Genomic DNA, 12,801 nt, shown 5'->3' with positions numbered 1-12,801 from the left:
AATGGTGGCTCAGATGGTGAAAGTGTCTGCCTACAATGCAGGAGACCCAGGTTAGATCCCTGGGCTGGGAAGATCCCCTGGAGAAGGAAATGGCAACCCATTCCAGTACTCTTGCCTGGAAAATCCCATGGACGGAGGAGCCTAGTAGGCTACAGTCCATGAAGTAGCAAAGAGTCAGACACGACTGAGCAACTTCACTTTCACTTTCTTTCATATAAAGAATGATACCTAGAACTTAAAAGTTTTATGTAAGTATTAGCTATAATTATCATAGTGGAGATAACTGGAAGCACTGGCTCAGTCATTAGGTTAACTACTGTGTTAGTAATCTCAGCTCAGAACTTAACAGTATAAAGCACTACACATTTATTCTCTCCCAGTTTCTGTGGATCTGGTCATAACTTGGCTGGGTCCTCTGGTTCAGGGTCTCTCACGAGACTGTAATCAAAGTGTCTTCCAGGGCCGTGGTCTCATGTGAAGAACTGAATTGAGGAGAATCTGCCTCAGTTTACTCCTTCAAGTTTGTTGGACTGAGAGCCTCGGTTCACCACTGGCAGTTGGGTAGAGGCCACCCTCAGTTCATTAGAATGTGGGCCTCTCTAACTTGCCCCATCAGAGCAAGTCTGGGAGAAGAGCCAGAGAAAGAGTCTGCTGGCAAGATGGAAGTCACAGACCATAACTTTAATTACAGAAATGATACCTCACTACTTTTACAGTATTCTCTTTGTTAGAAACAGATTACTAAATCCAGCCCAAACTCAAGGGGAGTGGAGTATACTAAAGCATGAATATTAAAAGGTGAGGGTCACTGGGGGCCAAGTCAGAGGCTGCCCACCCCACCACTATCCCAGTTAGTATTTCACTTGTGTGATGTACTGTCAAGCATGTGGATATGTAGGCATATATATAAATTAAAATACCGAATACATTTCCTGGTGTAGGAAGTAACTTGGTCTTGTCAAATAAAATGTAGCAAACTGATATGAAGTGTAATTTTTGGTTATTAGTTGTTCCAAGTGTTTCAAAAGCTTTAAAACCATTTTTGAAAGTGTGCTTGCATGTTTGAAATAATAATAGCATTATTATTTGTGATGGTTAGTTTTACATGTCAGCCTTATTGGTCTAAGGGGTACTCAGATAGTTAGTAAAACATTTCTGAGTATGTCTGTGAGGACCAGAGAAAATCAGCATTTGAACTGGACTGAGTAAAAAAGATCTGCCCTGACCATGGTGGGCAGGCATCATCCAGTCTGTTGAGGGCACAAATAGAGCAAAAACTCCAGGAAGGGCAGATTCTTTCTTTTTCTCTCCTAGAGTTGAGACAGCCATCTTTTCCTGCCCTGTGACCTTGTAGTTCCAGATCTCAAGCCTTGGCTTCACCTATTCCCCTGGTTCTCAGGTTTTTGAACTCGGACTGAACTATACAACTCACTTTCCTGGTTTCCAGCTTGCAGGTAGCATGTGGTGTGGGACCTCTTAGCCTCTCTCAGTGTGTGAGCCAATCCCTATAATAAATGTTTGGAGTCTGTTTCTCTGGGGAACCCTGGCAAATACACCATTCTTTAAACATAGGAAAGAAAAGATCCATTTCTGAGTCCTTCGATTTGTTAACTTAGAGATCTTTCCTTTCAGTTTTTGTTCGTTTGCTCCACATCCATTCTGCATGTACTGTTTAATTTTTCCTGTGCATATTTGAAGATAGTTGTTGAGCACATTTGTTTTGAATTTCTCTCTCTTTTTTGGCTTGTGTTCACATATCTGTTGGGAAAGAACTAGTCCCATGCATTTTACAGTTAATGTAGCTTCTTGCAGCTTCCTCAGCTCTATCACTTTCTCATTAAGGATCTGCTTTCAAGTGTTCCTGCCCTTGCAGGAATAGTGGTGAAAAGAGAAAAGGCAGATGAAACATGAGCTTAACCTAGTCTAATTGTGGAGACATAACTCATGCTGTGATTATAGAGTTTCCAGAGAAACACAAAAGGCTGTGTTTTCTTATAAAGGATGTACTGTAGAAAACAGCGCATGCAATAAATTGTCCATAAAGTTTACCCGGGGAGGAAGGTGAACATCTGTATGATTTTTTTTTAATTATTATTCAAAAGCTTTATCTGGTTTCAATTAACTGCACTGTTGAAGTCCTCCCCCCAATACACACCCCTCTTTAAACACCTGGCCCAGCTAATATTGGTGGTGTGATCCCTGCTGAAGTGTTGAAATTTCAGTGTCTCTGGCCTAATCTCAGACGGCACAGTGCCTGCATGCCTGAAGTTAGCATGATACGCTCCATTTAAGATGTATTTGACAATCAAATAAGTTTGTATTAGCCAGAGTGTTGCAATCCCTAATCATTTTGCCAAAAATAAGTTAGCTGTTATGTTTTACAACATATGAAGTGTGATAATAAGAAACTTGTGTTTCCATCTCTTATGTTATTTTTACTGGAATATTTGACTTCCATAAGATTTTTGAGGACATATGTGTAGTTTAGTAGCTGGTTTATTTGGTTTTATTTTGGTTCAGTTCTTTATAATATTTTTGTAACTAATGATAGGAAACTATGGTCATAAAATCATTTTAAAAGACTTACTGTATATTTTACACATAATGTCTGACCTATTTTTTAATATACTGAAGGAAATAATTGACTCACTCTTAAAAATCTCATATTAAAAATTTTGTTTCTTTAAGCAAATTTGGTAGAATTATAGAAAGTCTTCATATATTTTGACATGAATGTCCAGAATAAAAAATTTTTAAAAGAAACTTGAGAAAATAGATAGTTGGAAGATTGTTCAATAGCACTGTCATGATTCAAAATAATAAACACAATTTCAGATTAGTAGGATCTTTAGAGACAGTCTAGTCCCATCTTTAATTTTATAGGTAGAAATGGAGAGAAAAGTGCCTTGCCAGGATTCAGCCTTGGCTCTATCTCAATCTAGGGGTAAGATATGATTACAATAATTGTGGATATGTTGTTGTTGTTTAGTCGCTAAGTTGTGTCCAAGTCTTTTGTGACCCCATGGACTGTAGCCCGCCAGGCTCCTCTATCCATGGGGTTTCCCAGGCAAGAATCCTGGAGTGGGTTACCATTTCCTTCTCCAGGGGATCTTCCTGATCCAAGGATTAAACCCATGTCTCTTGCATTGGCAGGCAGATTCTTACTACTTAGCCACCAGGGAAGCCCAGCTGTGGGTATAAAGAAAGTCTAAAGAAGATATCTGCTAGTGCTACTGCTAAGTCGCTTCAGTCATGTCCGACTCTGTGCGACCCCACAGACGGAAGCCCACCAGGCTCCCCCATCCTTGGGGGATTCTCCAGGCAAGAACACTGGAGTGGGTTGCCATTTCTTTCTCCAAAGCATGAAAGTGAAAACTGAAAGGGAAGTTGCTCAGTCGTGTCCAACTCTTCGTGACCCCATGGATTGCAGCCCACGAGGCTCCTCCGTCCATGGGATTTTTCAGGCTAGAGTACTGGAGTGGGGTGCCATTGCCTTCTGATGGTTCTCTAAATCTTCGGATGGTGGCAGAGCCTCTAGATAGTATGGAATGTTCCTAGAGTGTACACAACCAGCTCCATGCAACTCATTACATTGTAGCTCATGGAATAGTAGATTAGACCCCATGAATGAAAAAGAAAAAAGTATTAGTTGCTCAGTCCTGTCTGACTCTTTGTAACCCCATGGATTGTAGCTCACCAGGCTCCTCTGTCCATTACATTCTCCAGGCAAGAATACTGGAGTGGAGTGCCATGCCTTCCTCTAGGGGATCTCAACCCCAGGGATTGAACCCTGGTCTCCTGCATTGCAGGCAGATTCTTTACCATCTGAACCACATGAATACTGCTCTGTCAATGTAGGGCAGAAGGGGTGACATGGGGATAAAAATGTAATCATCTCACTGTCTAGAACTTTCCTTTAAATCAGTCTTCTGTATGTTCAAAATGTGCCATCTGATTCTTCCAAAAAATTGCATAAAGTTCAAGGTTGAGAGTTGAAAGCCCCGGATTCTTAACTGGGCACTAAGTCATAAAGTGAAATTCAAGTAATTTAACTTTTATTTTCCTCTAACAATTTATATGGCATTTAATGATAACACTTCCTCCCTTTCCAAGGGTACCAGATCCTTCAAAACTTAATTTTTTATATTATTTGGCCTTCCTTGGGGAAAATGCACAATACCATAGAGCTTCCTTTGTCTATCTGGTTGGCAAAAATACCTTCTCTCTAAGTGAAATTTCCAGATTACTTAAACTTACTCTTTAAAACCCTAGACTATGAGTAAAAACTTGTCTAAAACATATTTTTAACTTATCTGCCTTCTTCAACAGTGTATGTTGATTATAGAAGAACTTTTCCCTAATGATTCAAGGACATCATTTTGATCAGATCAGATCAGTCACTCAGTCGTGTCTGACTCTTTGAGACCCCATGAATCGCAGCACGCCAGGCCTCCCTGTCCATCACCAACTCCCGGAGTTCACTGAGACTCATGTCCATCAAGTCAGTGATGCCATCCAGCCATCTCATCCTCTGTCATCCCCTTCTCCTCCTGCCCCCAATCCCTCCCAGCATCAGAGTCTTTTCCAATGAGTCAACTCTTCGCATGAGGTGGCCAAAGTACTGGAGTTTCAGCTTTAGCATCACTCCTTCCAAAGACATCCCAGGGCTGATCTCCTTCAGAATGGACTGGTTGGATCTCCTTGCAGTCCAAGTGACTCTCAAGAGTCTTCTCCAACACCACAATTCAAAAGCATCAATTCTTCAGCACTCAGCCTTCTTCACAGTCCAACTCTTACATCCATACATGACCACAGGAAAAACCATAGCCTTGACTAGACGAACCTTTGTTGGCAAAGTAATGTCTCTGCTTTTGAATATGCTATCTATACTATTATACAATAAAATACAGTTAAAGGGATTTTGCCCATGTCCTGAAATTTCTTAGATGACAGTGCTTTTTTAAAAAAGAATTCTCATGTCTATTTATTTTATAGTTACTCCATCTCCTCTGTCAGTGTTAGGTACCATGTCTCCTCCCTACTTATACTTTGTTGCTACTGATTTGCTGCAAATAGAGAAAACAGATAATCGTAGAATTTCTTTTCAAGTAAAAAATGGACACATCTTAAATGAAGATATAAAGTAAAACTGGCGAAATTAAGTAAATGGATTTTGACATTTCTTAGAGAAATAATAAAATAGCTTACTTTCTTTGGTTTATTATGAGCACCCCCGTGATGTATGTAGATAATCAAAATTTTAGTATTTTAGTGAGATACTCAAAACACACCACAAGTACAACTAAGAAGCTTGAAAAACTTTACCAAAAGAGTTAAAATAGCATGTTGGATCATCTCATCTGTGTGTTGAATCAGAAGTACATCTCATCTACGTTAGGAAAAAAATAAATTCAAATACTCTGAAAGAAATGAGGTCATTGAGCTTGTGGTACACTTACACTATTCTGGTGAACCTGCTTGTCTGCAGAGTTAGACATGCTCGAGAGAAACATTGATATGATTACACTAAATTGTGTTCAACAGTCAAGATAATCCAGAGGTGGGGGAAGAGTAGAAGATAATTCATTTCTCAAAGTAACTGTTGTCAAGAGTCCTGTCCCTAGATTAATTGGTAAGAAGCAGAAGGCAAAATGAAGTATCATGAGGCTCTGAGTGTTTTGAAAAGAGAGGTGACTTCTAACTGAGAAGATCAGACAAAAGCATCATTGAAGAGCAGGTGTTTGAGCAGAGGAAGGATGAGTCAGTGTTTAGAAATAGAATTTGATGGGGATTTTTGGGGGCAAGGTGGGAGTTGCTATCCATTCTAAACAGTAGGAAATGTATGGGGGAAAAAAAAGAGAGAGAGAAACGGTTTTTATCCCTGGGCACTGTAAGGGAACCAGCACAGTGTGCATGAAGGGAGCAGTGGGGCAGGAGAACCTAGGCTGATAGAGTGCAAGTGCAAGAGAGTTTGGACTCTATTTTCTGGACAGCATGGAGCCACTGAAGGACCTGTGATAATAGTAGTCATGCACTGGGTAAATTAACTTCTCAGTGAAAAGGAAATGGAGAGAGAGTATAGAATCAAAAGTAAACAACCAAGTGAATAGGCAAGTTGGCTAGTTCAGATGAGAAATAAAGAAGACAATAGACAGGATTCACCCAGGGACATTGTTAAAGAGAGAAAAGAAACAGGTCATAGATGTATATTAGGAAAGTGACTTCATTTGATGGAAAGGAGGATGGAGAGGAGGAAGCAGAGAAAAAGGCAAAATTTATAATAATTTTCCAGACAATTGTCTGCAATCCATTAGTGGGTCCTGAATTCACTTCAGTGGGTTGGAGCCTGTGGATTAGTCAAGATATGGTATACTATGCCTTGGTAACACAGTGTCAGTAGCTTTTAACAATAAAGATTTGCTTATCACTCTTTGAGGATAGGCTGCCCTCGTGTAATTCTCTCCATGCACTCTTATTCCAGAACCCAGGTTGATGAAATAGCTTCTCATGGCAGAGAATAAAGAGGAAATAGTGAGCCACACTTTGCATTTTAAAACGTCTGCCTGGAAGTGACATTTGTCACTCCTCATACTACACTGGGCAGAGAAAATCACATGAACAAGTCTGCCAGCAGGGAGGCCATGGAGTACAGTCCTCTTCAGAGAAGGGAAACATATGTTTGTAAACAATAAAACAGCATTTGAAAATAATAAAAGTAAAATAAAGCAAAATAAAATAGAATGGAAAATATTAATTTTATTGTTATAAAGGTATGTATTGTGGAATGTTTTTTGAATATGTGTTTTTATGAGTATGTGTTGAAATCCTAGGTTACAATATAGAACGTATATCTTATTGTGAGTCAAGGTAAGGAACTTAAAGGTCATTAACCTCGACTAGGGTATGCCACAGAAGTGAAGAAAAGAGAAAGGAGAATGTCTGGAAAGGCAAAGGTATGTGGTAGATTAAGGACGATCACAGATTCTTTGCCATTCCTTTCTCAGGAGGTTAGTCTCCTTCCCTTCCCCTTTGAATTTGGGCTGGGTATGTGATCTCATTTCACCAATGGGACACAGAGGAGATGATGTTCTGGTACTTCCAAGCCCAGGCCTTAAGGGGACTGGGAGCTTCCATTTTCTCCCTCTTGGAAGCCAATGCCAAATTAGAGTTTAGCAGCCCTGAGACCACCAAACTATGAGGAAGCCCAGGCTAGCCACCCAGAAGGGGATCATGAGGCCCCAGAAGTGAGTGAAACCTTCTTAAACTTTCCATCTGCTATGAGAAGCAGCCAAGTAAGTGACCCAAGTCTATGCCATGTGGAGCCAAAGTCTAGCTGAGCACTGTTTGAATTCCTGACCCACAGAATCAGAAACAATACATTTGAGGATGGTGTGTTAGGTAGGAGTAGATAACTGGGATAAGGTAAAGAAGTTGAGTTGAAGAGAAGGAAAATTTAAAGCTTCTGATATTGGTAATCGGAACATCATTGATAACCTAGAAGAGAACATTTTTAGTGAAATAATGGGAGAAGGAGGTTGAAGAAAGTTAGGTGCTCCAGGAATTGGCTGGTGAAGTGGAGAAGATAAGATGATAACTTAAGGAACAAGTTGGTCTAGGAAACATCTTTTCCCTGTAAGTGGGAGAGAATTTCGCATCTAGCGGGAATAGCCCATGCAGAGAGAGATGCTAAAAATGAAATAGAAATGTTTATTGGAACAGATTTCCTCCTCTTTGTCCTTTAAGCCTACACACTTGAATACTTGGAGTTTTCTCAATCTTCATGTCCTTGCAAAAGGGTTTTTGTGCCTTGTGCTTGGTTCTTCATATGAGCCCAGAAACTTGAAACAGTTAAAAATTGAAGTTATTGTCATTACTCATACAGTTTATCCAAAATTCACTTGAAATTTACAAAACATGTTCACATGTAACAAAGTTATTAACAACCTAATCTTTTCCCATTTTACAGGTAAGGAGAACAAAGTTCCAAGGAGTTATGTCTTATCCATATGTTAGTTAGCTAGTAAATGGCAAAACTAGGACTTTATATTCTGTTCTCTAGCTTTCCTATCGTTGGCCTTCAGGTGAGTTAGTTAGGAACGTTATGATTATGAATAATTAGAGCAAGTTACTTTGACAAACCGTCAAAACCTATTTGACCTAAACTTAAGGTTTCAACTGTTAATTATTTAAGACTTGAGTTCTTCAAATACACAAGGAGGTTTTAGTGGGAAGTGGGTGAATGCTTTTGAGGGAAGTAAGAGAGAGCTGGGAGAAGCAAGAACATGGCTGAATGTCTGGATCATGGAAGATCAGGGGAGTTGGTACTGAGGCACAGGCAAGGGCAGAAATCAAAGACAGTGAACAGAAACCTAGAATTGAGCTGGGGCAAAAGGAAGGATAGAATGTGAAGGGAATTGGAAGATTCTGCAAACACAGTGCCCAGTAGTTCTACCGTTGTGTCTACACGACCCATCAGTGAACCCGGGTGCAAGAAAACCACAGGGGTCAGGCAGTCAGCAACTACTCTGGCTTGTGAAAGACTCTCATAAATCCCCCATTCTAGGGAGGGTTTGTGCACAGTATGATGGAATGCTGTTTTTCTAATCCTGTATGTATATTTTAAATACATATTTGTTGTCTATGTGTGCACACACACGTTGTCTTTTCTGAATTACCCACAGACTGCCTTGTTGAAAACTAGACACGTGGAAAGTTTCAGCTTCAGCCATTTTTCAGTTATCTGCATATGAAAAAAAAAAAGATCCTGAAATTGCTTTCAAAGTGGAAAAATTGTGTGGGCTTTTTTCATCTTTTCATAACTCAAAAACTATTTAATATATTTTTTCAAACTTTGAAAAAAAAAAAATCACCTTTGGGCTGAACCAAGCATGGAAAATTTCACCACAAAGGGCTAATTTTTTGGAAAGCTGCAAGAAAGTGAAAACAGGAGTTTATAATAGAACATTCTTCATGCATGTTAATACTTAGTACTTTATCTAATGCATTTCATCTGAGAATTTCTGAACACTTTTCAGATTTAAAAATTGAGCCATTCTAGTATTTGTGGTCCATGATAGACTATTAGATGTGGAAAATTCTCCGCATCCTCTTAAAAGTTCAGTATGTATTAGGAGTTCGTGAGATATGTTTACTATCTCACTACAGATACGGGCAGATGAAGTGAAGTGGCTATGAGCCAGAGAAAGCCTTACATTTACTGCTTAAACACATTTTATCACCATCTCTTCCTGGGGCTTCCCAGGTGGCTCAGTTGTAAAGAATTGGCCTGCCAGTGCAGGAGAGTCAGGAGATACAGCTTTGATCCCTGGGTTGGGAAGATCCTCTGGAGGAGGAAATGGCAACCCACTGCAGTGTTCTTACCTGGAAAATTCCATGGAGAGAGGAACCTGGCTGCTACAGTCCTTAGAGTTGCAAAGAGTCTGATGCTCCTGAGCAACTAAGCACTCTTCTTGGTCCAGGAGTAGTTGTGAGTAGAATATATTTGATGACATAAGGTTTTAGATTCATCTATCTGAGCCAATAGTTCTCAAAGCAGTGTCAGTATCATCAGGGATCGGATAGAAATGCAAATTATTCAGCACCACTTAAGAATCTTAAACTCTAGGCCTGGGTCCCACCAATTGGTGTTTTTAACAAGTACTGTAGGTGATTCTGGGGTTTCCCTGGTAGCTCAGATGGTAAAGAATCTGCCTACAATGCAGGAGACCTGGCTTCAATCCTTGGGTCAGGAAGATCCCGTGGAGAAGGAAATGGCTACCACTGCAGTATTCTTGCCCGGGCAATCCCATGGACAGAGGAACCTGGTGGGCTACCATCATTTGGACACGACTAAGCACACACGCATGCAGGTGATTCTGGTGCATGCTCTAGTTTGAGAACTAGAACTTTCTTCAAAAGGTTGGAATGTAGAATATTCAAGATGTTATGGACAGTTAAATCTGTCCTTGGTCTTTTCATGACATGTCATCTCTGTCTTCTCATATCATTCCTTGGAAGCGAGAGGAATATTTATCAAGTTATCTAAAAGAAACATCTTCTTTTCTGTATTTCATGTGTTGTAGTTCTTTGCACCTAGGATCTTATCCACGGGTACAGCTAGTCCCCTTGAGTAAAGGTGTTGATACAGGGAAACAGCATTACCAAGACAGATTTTCTCATTTCAGTGATTCAGGCCTGGGATGGGACTATATTTCATTCTCATTTCTTTGAAGTCAAGTTCCAAGATTTAAGCAACAAGGTGGCAGAGGTCTGTCAGCGGATGCTGATTTAAGCCCTGCTTTTTTGTGTGTAAGTTCTCAGTCATATGCTTCGCAGAGACTTTCTGCATTCCAGCAAACTCCACTGTCTATATTTTTATATGTTCAGGCAATGAAGTAATTATATATGTGGCATTGTAACAAGTTTTGAGAATATTCTAGTGACAGAAGAGGACCTTTATCTAATCACTGGTGCCCCGGCTTGTACGGGTGAAACTTAGGCATAGCCTTGGAGCGGTGTTTAAGCAGTTTAAGGTATATTCTTCAGTTGCAGTCCATTTTGGTAGAAGTGTGAATATTATCATCTAAACTAATAATAATAGAAAGGAAAAAGAGACGTCTTTTAACATTGATGACTTAAAAGTTTTATTATGAAAAGTTTCAAATGAAAAAAAATGTATAATAAATATCCAGATAGCCATTATCTGAAGTAACATAGCTACTAATATTTTCTCTTTACCTATTTTTTTTCTTCAGATATTTTCAGATAAATTAAAGCTCTCATATCTCACCCTTAAAAACATCACTGTGCATCTTTTAAGAAGGATTTTTTTTCTTATATAACTACCATGTCATCACACCTAACAAAATTAATGGTACTATCTAATATAGTTCATATTCAGATTTTCTTAGTCCCCAGAATGTTGTTTTACAGTTGGTTTGTGAGTCCTTTCTTTAAATTAAAGGCTTTTCTTTCCAATCATAAAAGTTAATATATTTTTAAATTTCAGGAAGGTCAGGAAAGTTTTTTTTAAAAAGTGTACTGTTATTTATTAGGATGTATTTAAGATATCTAATTTCCTTGTAGATATTTAGTATAATTAAAGATTAAATTATTATTAGCCATTTTACTATAATTATTATTTATTATATTACTATAATTATAATTTAAGGACCTTACTTAATTCTTTCAACAACTCTTGAAGGAGGCTATTCTTTTCCCATTTTATACATGAGGAAACGGAGACTTAGAAGGACAGAAGTAACTTATTCAAGGTTAGACAGCTTATTGGGGGTGTGCTAGAATTTGAACCCACATTTGTTTGACTCCAGAGTCCATGTTCTCAGCCACTAACTAGTCTTATTATTAAAAAAGAATTTGTGGACTTCAGGAAAAAGAATAGCAGCTTCTCAGATAAAGGTACAAAGGACATGTACAGATAATTCACTGAGGAAGTTAGAAGAAAGTCTATCCAGAAATGTGTGCTGAGTACAATGTATGACACAGTGCTTAATAAACCAGCGTATGGTAGTAGTTAATAGTGACCCTGTTGACTCTGGTAGTACTTGATGTTGACAAGTGTACCTCAACAGTTATCAAAGTGAGTTGCTGCTATTGCAGTATTTTAAAGAAGAAGTTCAGTGTTGTGTGTGTCTACCTCTGTGTGCATTTTTAGAAAGTCTGAGCAGGTAAATACCATGTGGCTTACAGTGGCGGTCTCCGGGGGAGGTAGAAGTAAGGGTGTACAGGAAGTGGAGACTACATTGTTTCTACTTTTTGCAATGATCATGTGTTACCAGAAAAAAGTAATTCCTATGAAAAGTGTTCATAGCCTTTGAGCCTACTAATTCTTTTCTTTGGAATGTATATTAAGAAACTAATCTCAAAAGTAACACATTCATGTACAAATATTTGTATAAAAAATTGTAAGCATCCTAATGTCCAACTATGAGGGAAAGTTTGAATATGGTATGTGCAATTATTAAAAGTGTATTTTCAAAAGACATTCTAAGACATGAAAGATAATTGTAGAATATTAAGGTTGCTATAATAATAAAGAGAATACAAAGCACAACTATATATCAAGAGATAACATGCATTTAAAAGCTTGAAAATAAAATGAATACAGAGGTTGTGTTTGAATGTTGTGTTTTGGAGTGATTTTCACCCTTAAAATTTTCTTTTAATGGCACATATTTTTGTAATAATTTATGGTTATATGTTTTCTTTCCTTTTTTAAAAAGCAGTTTGATTTTATGACTTCATAACAGAAAGTTGGTTCAGAGAGGTAAAGTTTTTAGTAACTTGTTCCACAGCAAGAGATAACAATCACAGGGGTAAAGAAAGGGTAGCATCAACTTCATGGTTTCTCTGCAGGAAAAGCCACCCCTGAAAGCAATAGTGGCTCTCAGTCAGTAGCAGCATCTCAGTAGCAGCCATCCTAGCTTTTTAACTCATCCTACTCCATTCAATTTAAGCAAGCTCCAGGAGTTGGTGATGGAAAGGGAAGCCTGGCGTGCTGCAGTCCTTGGAGTCGTAAAGAGTCAGACACTACTGAGCGACTGAACTGAGCTGAACTGAACTCCACTCAATTAGTTAGGCTTTTTCCATTCCTTGCAATTTTTTTTTTTTGGTTGTTGTTGTTAATAAACCCTGCCTTCTCCCCCTTCATAAAATAATTTGGGTTGTGGATCGGTGTATATCTTGTTGGCTTGCCTCATGATTGTTATTAATTTTTGAATGTGATAACAAAATCACAGGTTGGGATCAGCATCATCGTTCAATCCTGCTGCTAGGGTGAAG

At 38.8% G+C, this 12,801-nt stretch overlaps 1 protein-coding gene across 5 annotated transcripts in view; it reads left to right on the top strand.

Moving 5' to 3' along the window:
• Nucleotides 1–12,801, top strand: part of LDAH (lipid droplet associated hydrolase) — an 88,524-nt gene that overhangs the window by 32,784 nt on the left and 42,939 nt on the right. The window contains exon 5 of one of the 5 annotated variants that reach the window (XM_070379173.1): nucleotides 4,330–4,439. The exons of the other annotated variants lie outside the window; for them this stretch is intronic. Within the exon in view, the coding sequence (XP_070235274.1) occupies nucleotides 4,330–4,383 (54 nt within the window). The 3' untranslated portion in view covers nucleotides 4,384–4,439. Of the gene's footprint in view, nucleotides 1–4,329; nucleotides 4,440–12,801 lie in introns of those variants that run through there. 5 annotated transcript variants of the gene reach the window in all.

The sequence above is a fragment of the Bos mutus genome, chromosome 11 (assembly GCF_027580195.1).
Source record: "Bos mutus isolate GX-2022 chromosome 11, NWIPB_WYAK_1.1, whole genome shotgun sequence".
Classification (NCBI taxonomy): Eukaryota; Metazoa; Chordata; class Mammalia; order Artiodactyla; family Bovidae; genus Bos; species Bos mutus.
This window is presented reverse-complemented; position numbering and strand designations above follow the sequence as displayed.